The following is a 14,188-nucleotide window of genomic DNA, read 5'->3' as shown; positions in this document are numbered from 1 at the left end:
CCTGAATGAACATCTGTCCTGGCTCACTCAGACGCAGAAGCTCCATTGACCATGAGGCCTTGTGAACATCAGTGGCTACAGGCCCAGTGTGCTGCCTGGCACTGCACTGGTTTAGGACCCGCAGCATGTACATAGCATCCTGCTGTTTATAATACAAAGCTGCTTTGCACAGCTCTTCTGATTCTTCTTGTAATCTCCTGAGGATTATCTGCCCCATTTTTAAAACGAGGTAGAATACCCAAGGTCATGTAGCCAGTGAGTGCTCTGGAAAACCAAAGCAGCTCACCCCTTCCTGGAGACCACACTCTGCAATGCTCCACCAGACCACACTACGAAATAGGAATGAGCTCCTGTCGCAGGACTGCTGGGAAAACGGGTAGGGTGGGACTTGACTCAAATCTTAATTTTGAAGACTTGCACACACAGGGCTCCACGAATTGTAGAAACTAATTTCACTTTCAGTTCTACCCACTACTTAAGTACTTGTCATGTACTCTTAGAGGACGCCACTAATAATCAGAACCATTTCACTTTAATATTAATATATTGTATTAGAGAATATATTAAATGCTTACATTGAGTTATGTTAGGATATATACTTGGATGGAAATATGTGTTATACTATTAGCAGTCACTAAAAAATCAGACAAGAAAGCATAATATAGCTCTACTCATGGGTAGAGTACCATAATATAGCTTTACTCATGCGTAGAGTTCCCAGTACCTTCTATTTACAGTTCTTCCATTTGGCCCTCTTAGCAGCCCCATCAGGTCATCTCCAGGGCTCAAAGGGGTGAGACTATTTCCCAAGGTTACACAACCAGCTCTCTGGTCAAACCCTACTCCTGCCTCCCCGTCAGCTAAGGTCACTACCAGTGTATAAGATTTTTAGAAGTTTGCTTTTTTTGTGTGTGACACAGAGTCTCCCTGTGTTGCCCAGGCTGGAGTGCAGTGGTGCAGTCTCAGCTCACTGCAACCTCCGCCTCTTGGGTTCAAGCGATTCTTCTGCTTCAGTTTCCCAAGTAGCGGTCACCACAAGTGCACATCACGCCCAGCTAATTTTTGTATTTTTAGTAGAGATGGGGTTTCACCACACTGGCCAGGCTGGTCTCGAACTCCTGACCTTGTGATCCACCTGCCTCAGCCTCCCAAAGTGTTGGGATTACAGGTGAGAGCCACCACACCTGGCCTAGAAGTTTACTTTTTAAAAATAAAAGCAAAATGTAAGATCTTGGAGTTATGATCATGAAGTCTACCTAATAGGGAGATTTACTCTTAACTATTCAGCATTGTTGCATATTTTAAATTCTTCATTGTAGGATTCTGCATTGTTACATTTTTTAAATTCTGCATTAGAGGCCAGGCACAGTGGCTCACACCTGTAATCCCAGCACTTTGGGAGGCCAATCAAGACAGCTGGCTTACCTGAGGTCAGGAGTTTGAGACCAGCCTGACCAACATGGAGAAACCCCCTCTCTACTAAAAGTAACAAAATTAGGCGGGCGTGATGGTGCCTGCCTATAATGCCAGCTACTCAGGAGACTGAGGCAGGAGAATCACTTGAACCCAGGAGGTGGAGTTTGCAGTGAGCCGAGATTGCGCCATTGTGCTTCAGCCTGGGCAACAAGAGTGAAACTCCGTATCAAAAGAAAAAAAATTGCATTGTTATATAAAAGAGCATTCTGTCTGGTGAGTGTCCTGACACCATGCCCTGCTCGCTGCTCCCAGCATGTAAGTCAACAATTCTAAGTACCCCTGGGTGCTACAATCCATGAAGCAAGACAGGATAAGCTCCTTCTAGGCACAGTGGCACACCTGTAGTTCCAGCTGCTTGGGAGGCTGAGGTAAGAGGATGGCTTGAGCCAGGGAGTTTGAAGTCTGCTTAGACAACATGGTGAGACCTCATCTCTAAAAAAGTTTTTTTTTAAAAATAAAATAGATCATTACAGAGAATACTGTTACTACTGTTGCCTTAAGCTGAATTTTATTAGGCCCATCAGTGTTCCCCTCTCCCTGAACTGATCCTGATGATTAGATCAGGGGTATGCATGTGATACATAAATGTATAATGGGATGTACCTGAGGTCAAGAGTTTGAGACCAGCCTGGCCAACATGATGAAACCCTGTCTCTACTAAAAATACAAAAATCAAGCAGGCCTGGTGGCATGCCTGTAGTCCCAGCTACGTGGGAGGCTGAAGCAAGAGAATCACTTGATCCTGGGAGGCAGAGGTTTCAGGGAGCCAAGATTGCGCCACTGCCCTCCAGCCTGGGTGACAGAGTGAGACTGTGTCTCAAAAAAAGAGTATACTGCGATGTATAAATGGTTGACCCACAAAGGAATGCAGCCTCCTCACCTTTGAACAGAACCTAACAGAAGACTGGTGTGGATGTGTAAGGCCTGGAGCTGGTACCATAAAGGGCACTCACTTGAGGATGAAGCAGCCAGCTGTTCTTGCTACCACTCCTGACAACCATTTACTGTCCAGCTGAAGGAGGACAAAGAAAAAAGGAGGGAAAAAGCAACATGAGCCTATAGTGCTTGTGCTACAACCTCTAGATCAAACTGCTCTTAAAACTTACCACATTGACAAATTGTTTTACGCTATGGAGTGCACTAAGTACAGGTTTGGTTTAAGCCTATTTGAGTGATGTTTTCTGCCACTTGGAATATTAATAAAATAAGCTGCTGGGCACCAGCTGTCTACCTTTTGAGCCTCAACCCTGCAGTCTATTCTGAATTAAAGATATGGCATCTGAGGCCGGGTGCAGTGGCTCCCACCTGTGATCCCTCCCTTTGGGAGGCTGAGATGAGTGGATCACATGAGGTCAGGGGTTCGAGACCAGCCTGGCTAACATGGTGAAAACCCATCTCTACTAAAAATATAAAAATCAGCTGGGCACAGTGGTGCACGCCTGTAGTCCCAGCCACTCAGGAGGTTGAGGCAAGATAATTGCTTGAAGCTAGGAGGCGGAGGTTGCAGTGAGCCAAGATCATGCCACTGCACTCCAGCCTAGGCAACAGAGCAACACTCCATCTCATAAATAAGGCATTTGGACTTTTGCTCATGGCCAGTGCTCACAGGTTTCCTAAGCACATGCCATACACATTCCAGGATCCAGGAGAGAGGCCTATGTGAGCTCCTCGAGCCCAGCTGTTGGGAATGACCCAAGCAAGATGAGACTCTGGGATATCAACACATTCTATCTTCAAAAGAATGTCTACAACAGCCAGTTCACCAGGATGTTCCACATCATTGCCTAAGCCCTCTTAAATTCTGTATTCCAGTGAACCACGTGATTCTGCAGGCATCCTTTTTGATCATTTATTCATTGGCTCACTGCTCCCCCTGATTTCTCACTTCAATCTAACAACACAGCCTGCTTCTTCAAGGGGAAACTTAGCGTCTGCAGCCATGCTTCTTGTATACTATTCTCAGCCCTGCAGAGGAGCTCCCTCATTTTCGGCCCCCACCACCTCCCCAACACCTACTCCAGCATTCTCCATACCTTACCTGGCTTTATTTTCTTATCCTCACTGCCTGACAGATGTTCTATATTTGTTCATGTTGTTCCTCCTCCACTGGACCGTAAAGTCTATTGGGCCAGGACTCCATCTCTCTCAATCACTAGAGCAAGCTTGTCCAACCCACCCATGGCCCAGGATGGCTTTGGATGTGTCCCAACACAAATTCATAGACTTTCTCAAAACATTGTGAGATTTTCTTTTTGCAATTTTTAAAAACTCATCAGCTATATTATTAGTGTATTTTATGTGTGGCCCAAGACAATTCTTCCAGTGTGGCCCAGGGAAGCTGAAAGATTGGATACCCCTGCACCAATGTCTGGCTCGTTATAGGTGTGTTAAATCAAGAGCTCTGGAGCTTGGCCGTGCATGGAGGCTCACGCCTGTAATCCCAACACTTTGAGAAGCCAAGCGGGGAACCACTTGAGTCCAGGAGTTCCAGACCATACTAGGTCACACAGTGAGACCTAGTCTTTACAAAAAATACGAAAGTTAGCAATTTTGCACAAGGATACCCAATTGTTGAGGGGCACAGCCACAAAGTGAAGTCTCCCAAGCCATGTGCCATAGCTTAAATTGGGCAAAATCCCCTGCTGTAGCCACAGGCTGTAATGCGGAACAGTTAAAATAATAATTTATTTGCAAGTGTTTTTGCAAACTTCAAATCAATCCTTCCCCCCTCCTTCCCCGCTTTCTTTCTTTCTGATGGAGTCTTGCTCTGTCATCCAGGCTGAAGTGCAGTGGTGTAATCGCAGCTCACCGCAACCTCCGCCTCCCAGGTTCAAGCAATTCTCCTGCCTCAGCCTCCTGAGTAGCTGTGACTATAGGCTCCTGTCACCATGCCCAGCTAATTTTTGTATTTTTAGTAGAGACAGGATTTCACCATGTTGACCAGGTCGGTCTTGAACTATTGATCTCAAGTGATCCACCTACCTGAGCCTCCCAAAGTGCTGGGATTACAGGCATCAGCCACTGTGCCTGGCTTCTGGCCATTACTTACTGGACTTCTCCATGTGCCAGGTGCTTAATGCATACTGTTACAGTAAAGTCTCAGAACAACTCTTCCAAGGAAGTATTTTTTCAGGATTTCCAATTTATAGGTGAGAAAATGGGCTCAGAGAGAAGTAATTTGCTCAAGAATGTCTGGGCCACTTGGCATCATCAACTCTGCAGTAGGTGACAGGCTCCGCTTGGGGCCCACCTGGAAAGGCCAGAGCTTGTCCAGGTGAGTTCTTGTGATTGGCAGCCCAGAGGAGGGTGGGGAGGGCTGTGGTGACAGCTGCCCTGCCCCCTTGCGTTGGGCCTCCCAGCCTTGCCCGCTGCCTGAGCTCCAGCTGCCACCTCGGTCGCTGAAATTCAAATCCTGGTAATTTGATTAAAGAAAATTAGAATCTGGAGCATCAGCGGAGTAACATCTATACAATCTCCTAAAGATGAACATTCAGGGTCTCTAATCTGCCCCCTCCCCAAATATCCCTGAGGTGAACGTCTCTATATTTGTGCCCTCACAGAGCTGAGTAAGAACATGTTTGGGATGTGACCCTAGGAATAGAAGTATGAAGTCAAAGGGTCTTGGATACTTTGCTGTACTTGAGGATTCACATCTGCCCCAGGTATGTCTGGCTCCTCCCCCTCCCTTTCCTGGGATAGGCCCACACCACCATGAAGGACCCATACTGCCCCTCCTGGGAGCTGGGATTGGAGCCCACCACTATGTCTGGAGTCACTGAAGAGAAGGAACATCCTCCCCGACTGAGGGTTTAAGACTAAAATAGCCTATGCCCACCCCCATATTTGCTCTTGCCTTGTTTACAGAAAGCCAGAAACCCATGGAATGTGAAGATTGCACAATGAAGTCATCAAGAATGTCTGGGCCACGTGATGTCAAGGTGAAATCACTCAAGGGTCAAGACCCCCTCTTGAGGCTCGCCTTGGGGCCCTGAGCAGTCTGTCTGAGGCCCTGCAGCCAGGCCTGAGTCTTCTGGTCCCTTCCCCTCTCTAGGCTGTCTCTCCCACGGGTCTGCAGGGAGTATCAGATGACAACATACTGTGACTTGTGAACCATAAAGTACTAGACATAAGTGAGGAGCTTTCATATTATAGATCCAAGAGTTGACAATCTCGGGGGTCAGAAGTCAGCTGCTGGAGGCTAAGCCCATATAGATAAAATTGGCCTATCCCTGCAAATATAAGCAGTTGGTAAGAGCTAAGTTCATATCCTGGCTCTATTTACAGCCAATTCTGGGACCTTAGGCAACTGACTACCTGACTTTACCTCAGTCTCCTTAACTGTAAAATGGGACTAATAATGGTATATTGGTATATACCTCATTGCTAAGAGATCACAAGACACGTGGCAACAAATTTGGAAAAGAGTTTGCCAGTTCCTCAAAAGGTTAAACAGTTACCATATGACCCAGAAATTCCACTCCTCCACATCTATCCAAGAGAAATAACATAGGCCCACACAAAAGCTTGTACCTGAATGGTCAGAGCAGCATTATTCATAATGGCTAAAAACTGGAGACACATGAATGAACATCACTGATGAATGGATAAGCAAAATCTGGTCTAGTCCTAGCTCCCAGGAGGGGCTGTATGGGTCTTTCATGGCCATATGCGCCTATCCCAGTAACGGGATGGGAGGAGCCAGACATAATCTGGGGCAGATGTGAATCCAGAAGCACTGATACATCTACACTGTGGATGAACCTTGAAGATCATGAAGAGAATAGAGTCCAGACATAAAAGGCCGTATATTGTATAATTCCATTTATATAAAATATCCAGAAAAGGCAAATCTATAGAAACAGAAAGCAGATTAGTGGTTGCCAGGGATTGGGGGAACAAGGATGCAGAGTGACTGCTAATTGGTAGGAGTTTCTTTTGGGGGTGATGAAAATGTTCTAAAATTAGAGTATAGTGATGGTTGCACAACTCTGTAAATATACTAAATATCACTGTACACTTTAAACGTGAATTTATGGAATGTTAATTATGTTCCATAAAACTGCTGGGAAAAAGATTCCAGGAGAAAGGAGGTAGAGCTTCCGGCAGTGCGTGGCTCAGTAAACGCTGATTATTATTAATGATCAGGTCTCACGAGACAACTTAAGGCGCCAGAAGCAGTGAGTGCGATGGGACTGCCAAACTTCTGGCTCAGGTTGGTCCTTTAAGCCTCTCTGCATCCCTGAACTCACCTGGGTCTCCTCAAAGTTCCTCATAAATGAATGAGCGAAACAATCCCCACCCACGTCCGTGGGGTCTCGCGAGGAGCGGGGCTCAGGAGGCAGATGAGGAATCCATAGAGGAAGCCCTGGGCCTCCGGCTCACGCTCTGCCGTAGGTGACAGGACCGGCTTTGGGCCTACCCGGAAAGGCCCGAGCTTGTCCAGGTGAGTTCTTGTGATTGGCAGCCCGGAGGAGGGCGGGGAGGGCTGTGGTGACGGCTTCCCCGCCCCCTCACGTCTGCCCTGTAGGCGCCCGCCGGGGTAAGGTGGGCGGGGCCCGAGGTCTGCGGCACCCATTGGGCGTGGGGGGAGAGCTCCCGGGTGGGCCTGGAGCCCCGCCCCCGTCCTTGCGGCGGCCAATAGGCTCCGCGCGTGGGCGGGGCGTCGGTGGCGGCCGGGCGGCTGAGGTGGCCGCTGGGGCTCAGGCGGCGGGCGCGGCCGGGATGGCGAAGAGCAACGGAGAGAATGGGCCGCGCGCGCCCGCGGCCGGGGAAAGCCTGTCGGGAACCCGGGAGAGCCTGACCCAGGGCCCCGACGCCGCAACTACCGATGAACTCAGCTCTCTCGGGTCCGACTCTGAGGCCAACGGCTTCGCTGAGCGCCGCATCGACAAGTTCGGCTTCATCGTCGGCTCGCAGGGCGCCGAGGGCGCGTGAGTAGCGCTGGGGATCGGGACCGAGCGCGGTACCCACGAGGGGGGGCGTCGACGCGGAAGGAGACGCCCTTGGAACTCGCGACACGTGCCCCTCCCAAGCAGGGACCACCAATCCCCCTTCCCTCCCCTGCCCCACCCCCACCACCCCTGCCTTCCCAGACCCGCCCCCTTCGCCGTCCCACTTCCGACCCAGGGACGGACGGGCCCACACCTCTACCCCGCCACCTCCACCCCCCAGACAGACTGACCCGCCCCCAGAACGGTCAATGCCCTCCTCTCAGCCGTGGGACAGAACGACAGACACTGCCCCAAACCCACCCCTGCCACAAAAGCCGTAGGGATGATTGTCTCTGCCATCCCGACAGGCTCCCAGATGGCTACCCCCCGACCCGCAGCCACAGACACGTATTCTCCATCCCTTCCCCTCCCACAAATGCCCTTGTCTCCCCACCCCACTGCCCCACACCAAGAGACCTCAGACCGACTTCAGGACTGACTGCCCTGCCCCCACCCCGTCCCAGGACAGACTGACCCTTTCCTCGAGGCACACAGACATGGTCACTTCCCTCCCACACAGCCCCATCCTGGGACAGACAGTCTCTTCTCCTCATGGAAGGGTCAGAGAATGGCCCCTACCCCCTCATACACAGCTTCCTCCACTAGCACTGGCAACAGGTGGGCAGGTACTCCCCCTTCCCAGCACCTACTGGGCGACAGCACCCCACTATCGGGACAGACTATCAGCTCCAGCAGCCACAGGAGCCAGTCAGTGGGCTCTGTGCATGTCCTGGGGACATGCGCCTCCTCCCAAAGGGAGAACTTGAGCATGGGAGGGGGGCAGGCAGGGAGACAACAGGGTCCCTCCTCATATAGCACCCCCAGATGCCCTATCCCGAGAGCACCCAGGCACCCAGCTGGCAGACAGAGAAATGTGGGGCAGTGGAACAGCACCTTCCCTCCATGCTGGGCCACACGTTGCCCCACAGAACCTCCCGAGCCCAGGCCTCAGAGATAGTGTATAGGATGGCGGGCCCCTCAGGAAAGATGGACTCCATACCCCACTCCCATCCCAGCTGTCCTGTCACTTGAGATCAGTGTTGTGCACAGAACTGACATGGCTCCCTCCTGATGTGTGCTTTCCATCCCAGTCACCAGTAGGAGCTTCTGGGACCCTGCCATGACCCTAATCCAGAGGATATCCTTTCTCCCCTTTCTGATCATTTGAGATTGTCCAAGGTCACCCCAGACTCTCTCATGACTTATGGAAGCGCTTTCACTGTCTAAGAACACGAATCACTTCCGGGATTTTCCCCAGCCACAGAGCCTCTTATTCACCTGGACTCTTTCTCCCTTGGAGAAATCCAGGCCCCTCCCCTCAGGGGAGTTCCCTGTTACCCACTGGATTTGTCTCCTCCAGTACCTCCCTACTGGCTCACAGCAGGCTAAGCTTAGTCCAGGCCTCAGAGAGAGAGCGCCCCTCATTCTGAACCATCACCCTGACTGATGCTTTGTCACAGTTTCCCAGGGATTCGCTTGTGAGAACTTAGTGGGGACCTGGAGTGTTTTGAATTGAGGAGCAGTCACCAGGGATTAGGGCCCAGGGAGAGGTGTGGTCTTGAGATCTGGGAAAGGAGTTCCCAGTTGCGTTTATGGGACCTTGGAAGAAAGAGCTCAGATTTGTCGGAGAATGCTAGGGCATGAGAATTCCTACTACATGCTTCTCAGGCAGTCACCAGATCTTGGGGTGAAGAGCAAATCGATATATTAGGAAAAAGCCAGACTTAGGAATTACACTTGCTAGCTTCATGACCTTGGACAAGATTCTGAATCCCTGAGCCTGTTTACTCACTGTTAAGGGCAACAGTAACTCCCACTTCCTTACATTACTTTGGGGGTTAAGTGAGATCGGATATGTGAAAGTGCCTAGCACAGCTCTGGATACAAATAGTGGCCCAGAAAATGTTAGTTTTCTTTCTTTCCTTCTAAGGGTCTGAGAAATGAAGAGAAAAATGAGGGCATATCTCTGGTATTTGTGGGCAGAGTGAGGCTCCAGTGGAAGCACCTCCCTTTGGCTGTAGTCACCATCCAGGCAGCCAGACATCTGTCTTCCCCACCCCACAACCACAAACATGAGGTGTGGCTCTGCAGACACCCTCTACATCACTGCTGTCTGTAGGTGGGGCTGAGGTGGGATCCCAGGTCCACTCCTCTCTCCTCCTTCCCTCACTTTCTGGAGTCTGTCAGTCAACCCAAAATCTCTGGTATCTGAAAGCTTCAAAGTTCCCTACTTAGTTTATATTGTGGTTTCAAAAAAGCCAAGAGTGAGTCCCTGCCCAAGGCCATAGAGGGGAAGTTATGAGAAGTTTCAGGGTGACCGCCCTGAACCCAGTCTCGTGGTTGAAGGCTAGGAGTCCATGTTCTATGCTAGAGAAGTGAAACGTTAGCACTCATTGGTACTATGGAGATTGGTGGGGACTCTGACTCCAGATTAAAAGTCCATTTCAGCTACCCTGGGCCAAAGGTTGTCTCAAGACAGTTTGGTTGTGGAAGTTGCCAGGCCTAACCTGGCAGGTCATAGGTTACCTCACTCAGGTGACTATTAGCAACATGGCATGAGTAGATCAAAAAACCATAGACTGCACTGTAAAGTATCTTTTTTTTTTTTTTTTGAGATGGAGTTTCTGGTCACCCAGGCTGGAGTGCAATGGTGTTATCTTGGCTTACTGCAACCTCTGCCTCCCGGGTTCAAGCAATTTTCTTTCAGCCTCCTGAGTAGCTGGGATTACAGGCACCCGACACCATGCCCAGCTAATGTTTCGAATTTTTAGTGGCAGTGGGGTTTCATTGGCCAGGCTGGTCTTGAACTCCTGACCTCAGGCGATCCACCTACCTTGGCTTCTCAAAGTGCTAGGTTTATAGGTGTGAGCCACCATGCCCAGCCTGTAAGGGATCTTAATAGATTGACCAGCTTAGCCATTATGTATACAGATGAGGAAACTGAGGCCTAGAGAGAAGAATAACTTGCTTAAGATCACAGCATATTAGTGGCAGAACTAGGACCTGAACTTAGGTTTTCTGACTCCCAGGTCAGTATAGTTTCCACTGCCTTCACTGTTCATAAATACAGCCTTTGGTCCCTGCAGGACATCAGGTGTCAGACAGGTAGAACAGAAGGGTCTTAGCAGTCACCTGCCTGCTCTTACCTTCCCTGGCTTAGCCCAGCACTTTCGACTCTCTCAGCAGTATATGAGGCTAATAGAAGTGGTCCAGAAGGATAAGAGTATGTTTTCATTTCCAGTTCATTAGACTGATCAGCTTCAGGACTGGCAAGAGGCTCATTCACCTTTTTCTCCTTAGGCCTCAGTGGACTAATTAATACTTATTTACTGGGAGACATTTCAAGTCAGGAAGCTGAAAATGGTGGGGCATGGTGGCTCACACCTATAATCCCAGCACTTTGGGAGGCTGAGGTGGGTGGATTGCTTGAGTTCAGGAATTTCAGACCAGCCTGGGCAACACGGCGAAACTTGGTCTCTACAAAAAAATACAAAAAATTAACTGGGCATTGTGGTGGGCACCTGTAATCCCAGCTACTTGGGAGGCTGAGGATCACTCGGTGGGAGGATCACTTGAACCCGCGAGGTGGAGGTTACAATAAGCCAAGATTGCACCACTGTGCTCCATCCAGCTCTTTTTTGAGACAGAACATGACCCTGTCTCAAAAAGAAAAAAAAGGCTGGGCACAGTGCCTCATACCTATAATTCCAGCACTTTGGGAGGCTGAGGTGGGATGGGAGGATCACTTGAGCCCAGGAGTTCGAGACCAGCCTGGCCAACATGGTGAAACTTCATCTCTACAAAAAATACAAAAATTAGCTGGGCATGGTGTCATGCACTTATAGTCCCAGCCACTCGGGATGCTGAGGTGGGAGAATCACTTGAGCCCAGGAAGATGGAGGTTGCAGTGAGCCAAAATCATGCCACTACATTCCAGCCTGAGAGACCTTGTCTGAAAAAAAAGAAAAAAAGTCCAGGCATGGTGGCTCGTGCCTGTAATCCCAGCACTTTGGGAGGCCAAGGTGCCGAGGTGGGCAGATCACAAGGTCAGGAGTTCGAGACCATCCTGGCCAACATGGTGAAACCCTGTCTCTACTAAAAATACAAAAATTAGCCAATCGTGGTGGTGCGTGCTGTAATCCCAGCTACTTGGGAGGTTGAGGCAAGAGAATCACTTGAACTCAGGAGGTGGAGGTTGTGGTGAGCCGAGATCATGCCACTGCACTCCAACCTAGTGACAGAGCAAGACTCTGTCTCAAAAAAAAAAAGCTGAAAGTGACCTTAGAGATGGCCTTCATCACACAGGTTGATAAACTGGAGGCCTGTGAGAAATTAGTCTCCTCTCTTCAGTCTATTAGGAGCAAAGCTAGGAATTGAACCTGGGATTCCTGATTCCCAGTCCTAGGCCTTTCCATTTCTTCACCTTGTCTGTCTTTGGAGCCTACTCTGCAGGGAAAGTTTAGTGAGACTGAGATGGTCCCTGTCTGCTTTTGAGTAGTAGCCATAGGCAAGAAAGCAGCTAGCCAGTAAATAATCCTGTGGGTGGCATAGGCATAGACCAGAGTGCTGACAGCCTTAGTTCTTCTGGCTTGGCTGGAGACCGAGTGGGGCATTGAAGCCCACGAAAGGCCAGGAGCAATGGTTCATGCCTATAATCCCAGCCCTTTGGGAGGCTGAGGTGTGCGGATCATTTGAGATCAGGAGTTTGAGACCAGCTTGGCCAACATGGTGAAACCCATCTCTACTAAAATACAAAAATTAGCAGGGTGGTAGTGGCACGTGCCCATAATCCCAGCTACTCACGAGGCTGAGGGAGAATTGCTTAAGCCTGGGAAGTGGAGGTTGTGGTGAGTTGAGATCACGCCACTGCACTCCAGTCTGGGTGAGAGAGTGAGACCTTGTCTCAAACAAAAGAAAAAAAGAAGCCCAGAAGGGCCAGAGGAGGAGAAAGACATGTTTTCAGCAGGGAAGGGTGGGAGGAGTGATGATACCTTTCCTGTCACTTTGGGGCAGGAAGAACAGACTTGTTTGGTGGTCCTTCCGTAGCATAGAGGAAATGGTCAGGAAGGGAAAGAAGGATACAAGTTGTATACTAGGTCTCCTGGCCTGAGGGAAGTGACCTGAGAGAGGTGGTCCCTGACCTTCCTCTCCTTTTTCTATGTGATTGTCAGGTCTGGCCTCCTGAGGCTGAAAGCTTCCTACCTAGCTTCAGTCCGCTCAGTCTGCAGGCTAGATGAGATGAGGAGCTATGTTCTCTGGATCCCATGGGTGTTGGCTTCCTGTTATGGGAGCAAGGGATGTGAGCTGGGCCCAGGGAGAAACATCTGGAACAGCAGTTGCCTTCTTCAGTTCCCATTCCCTGGGCCTTTCATTACTAGCCAATTTTGGAAATCATAGAACTGGCTTAACTGGCATCCCTATAGTTTAGTGTGTGCCAATTTTTACTGGAGTGGGGTCAGGGCTCTCCTGGCAGGCCACATCCAACTCCTTGCCTTACCACCACCTTCTCTAGTTTGTAAACTTAGAGCATCTATTTTTCTTGAGCTGTTACAGATCCCAGGAGGGCACAGAGCTGGCGATGGGGTGGACCCTGGGCGGCCCATCTGGAAGGAGGCATTTGTACATATGGGGCGCTGGTCTGTGACTCTAGACCACAGGCTCTCCCATTTTCTCTCATTTTTAGCCTCAAAGGAAAATCCAGTTTGGTGGCCCTGTGAGTGTTAGGGCATCAGACAAGACCTGACTTGGTAAAGGAGGGAGCCAGCACACCAGCTGCTACGCTGGGAGAGTGCCTGCGTGTCCACCTGCTAGGAAACTCTAAGCTGTGGGAAAGAGATAAGACAGTAGCACCTACTTGATGTTTTGTCCTACCAGCATCTGGATCTGAAACAGGAACTCCCAAGGGGCAGCGAGGCCTGGCTCTGGCCCAGCCACCCAATCTGTTTGTACCAAGGTGGGTGAGAGAAGGTGCTGTGTGTTCCCTCCTCACACAAGCGCCAGAGTCTGACTGGCTGTGTCATCTTGGACATGTTGCTTCAATTCTCTGAGCCTCAGTTTCTCACCTGCAAAATGGTTATAATGACTTTGCAGGATCAGTTTGAGGTTTAAATGAACTAATGTTTGAAAAAGTCTGGCACAGGGTAGGTGCTCAGTGAATGTTCTCCCTCTTAAAGACTGGAGTGGCTTATGATTCTATCTTTTCATTTTCTCCTTCCCATCTTTGGCTATAATGATGAGCATCAATGAGGCCCAGGCTCATTGTGAACCCTAACCCATGGTGAATCCTCATTTCCCCTGAGAGGGGTGGTTATCCCCGTTGTGTGGATGAGCACAGTGAAGACCTGAGGAGAAGGTGCCCAAGGTTTGCCAGCTGGTAAATGGCAGAACCAAGACTAGAACCTGTTTCTTGGCACTGAATCCAGTAGTAACTATGCCTTGCTAAGGTGGTAGCAGGCAGGGTGCCAGGTGCTTACAAGTCCCTAATGTCCTCACACTCAGGGCAAGAGTTAGGGATCTGGCTGCCTCCCCATCCCAGTATGGAGGGCAAGGCAGGTCTCAGTACAGTGAAAGGTCATGGCCATCGAGCAGGAGAAAGGCACAGGGAGGAAGATCCTTGGAGAGGTCCTGGAAGCATGGCCAGATCAGGCCTGGCTTAGTCCTCCCATAGGCTGGAGTCCACATCACATTGGTCTTGACCCCAACATGCTACATAATGGCCATTT

The 14,188-nt window shown here is 49.9% G+C and overlaps 1 protein-coding gene across 2 annotated transcripts in view; it reads left to right on the top strand.

Moving 5' to 3' along the window:
- The first annotated feature begins 7,140 nt into the window (after positions 1–7,140).
- Positions 7,141–14,188, top strand: part of TBC1D10A (TBC1 domain family member 10A) — a 36,526-nt gene continuing 29,478 nt past the window's right edge. For both annotated transcript variants that reach the window (XM_035269316.3, XM_009009123.5), the window contains exon 1: positions 7,141–7,406. In XM_035269316.3, the coding sequence (XP_035125207.1) occupies positions 7,198–7,406 (209 nt within the window). In that variant the 5' untranslated portion in view covers positions 7,141–7,197. The remainder of the gene's footprint in view (positions 7,407–14,188) is intronic.

The sequence above is a fragment of the Callithrix jacchus genome, chromosome 1 (assembly GCF_049354715.1).
Source record: "Callithrix jacchus isolate 240 chromosome 1, calJac240_pri, whole genome shotgun sequence".
In the NCBI taxonomy this organism is placed as follows: Eukaryota; Metazoa; Chordata; class Mammalia; order Primates; family Cebidae; genus Callithrix; species Callithrix jacchus.
The sequence above is the reverse complement of the archived record's forward strand: the minus strand, read 5'-3'. Positions and strand labels throughout refer to the sequence as shown.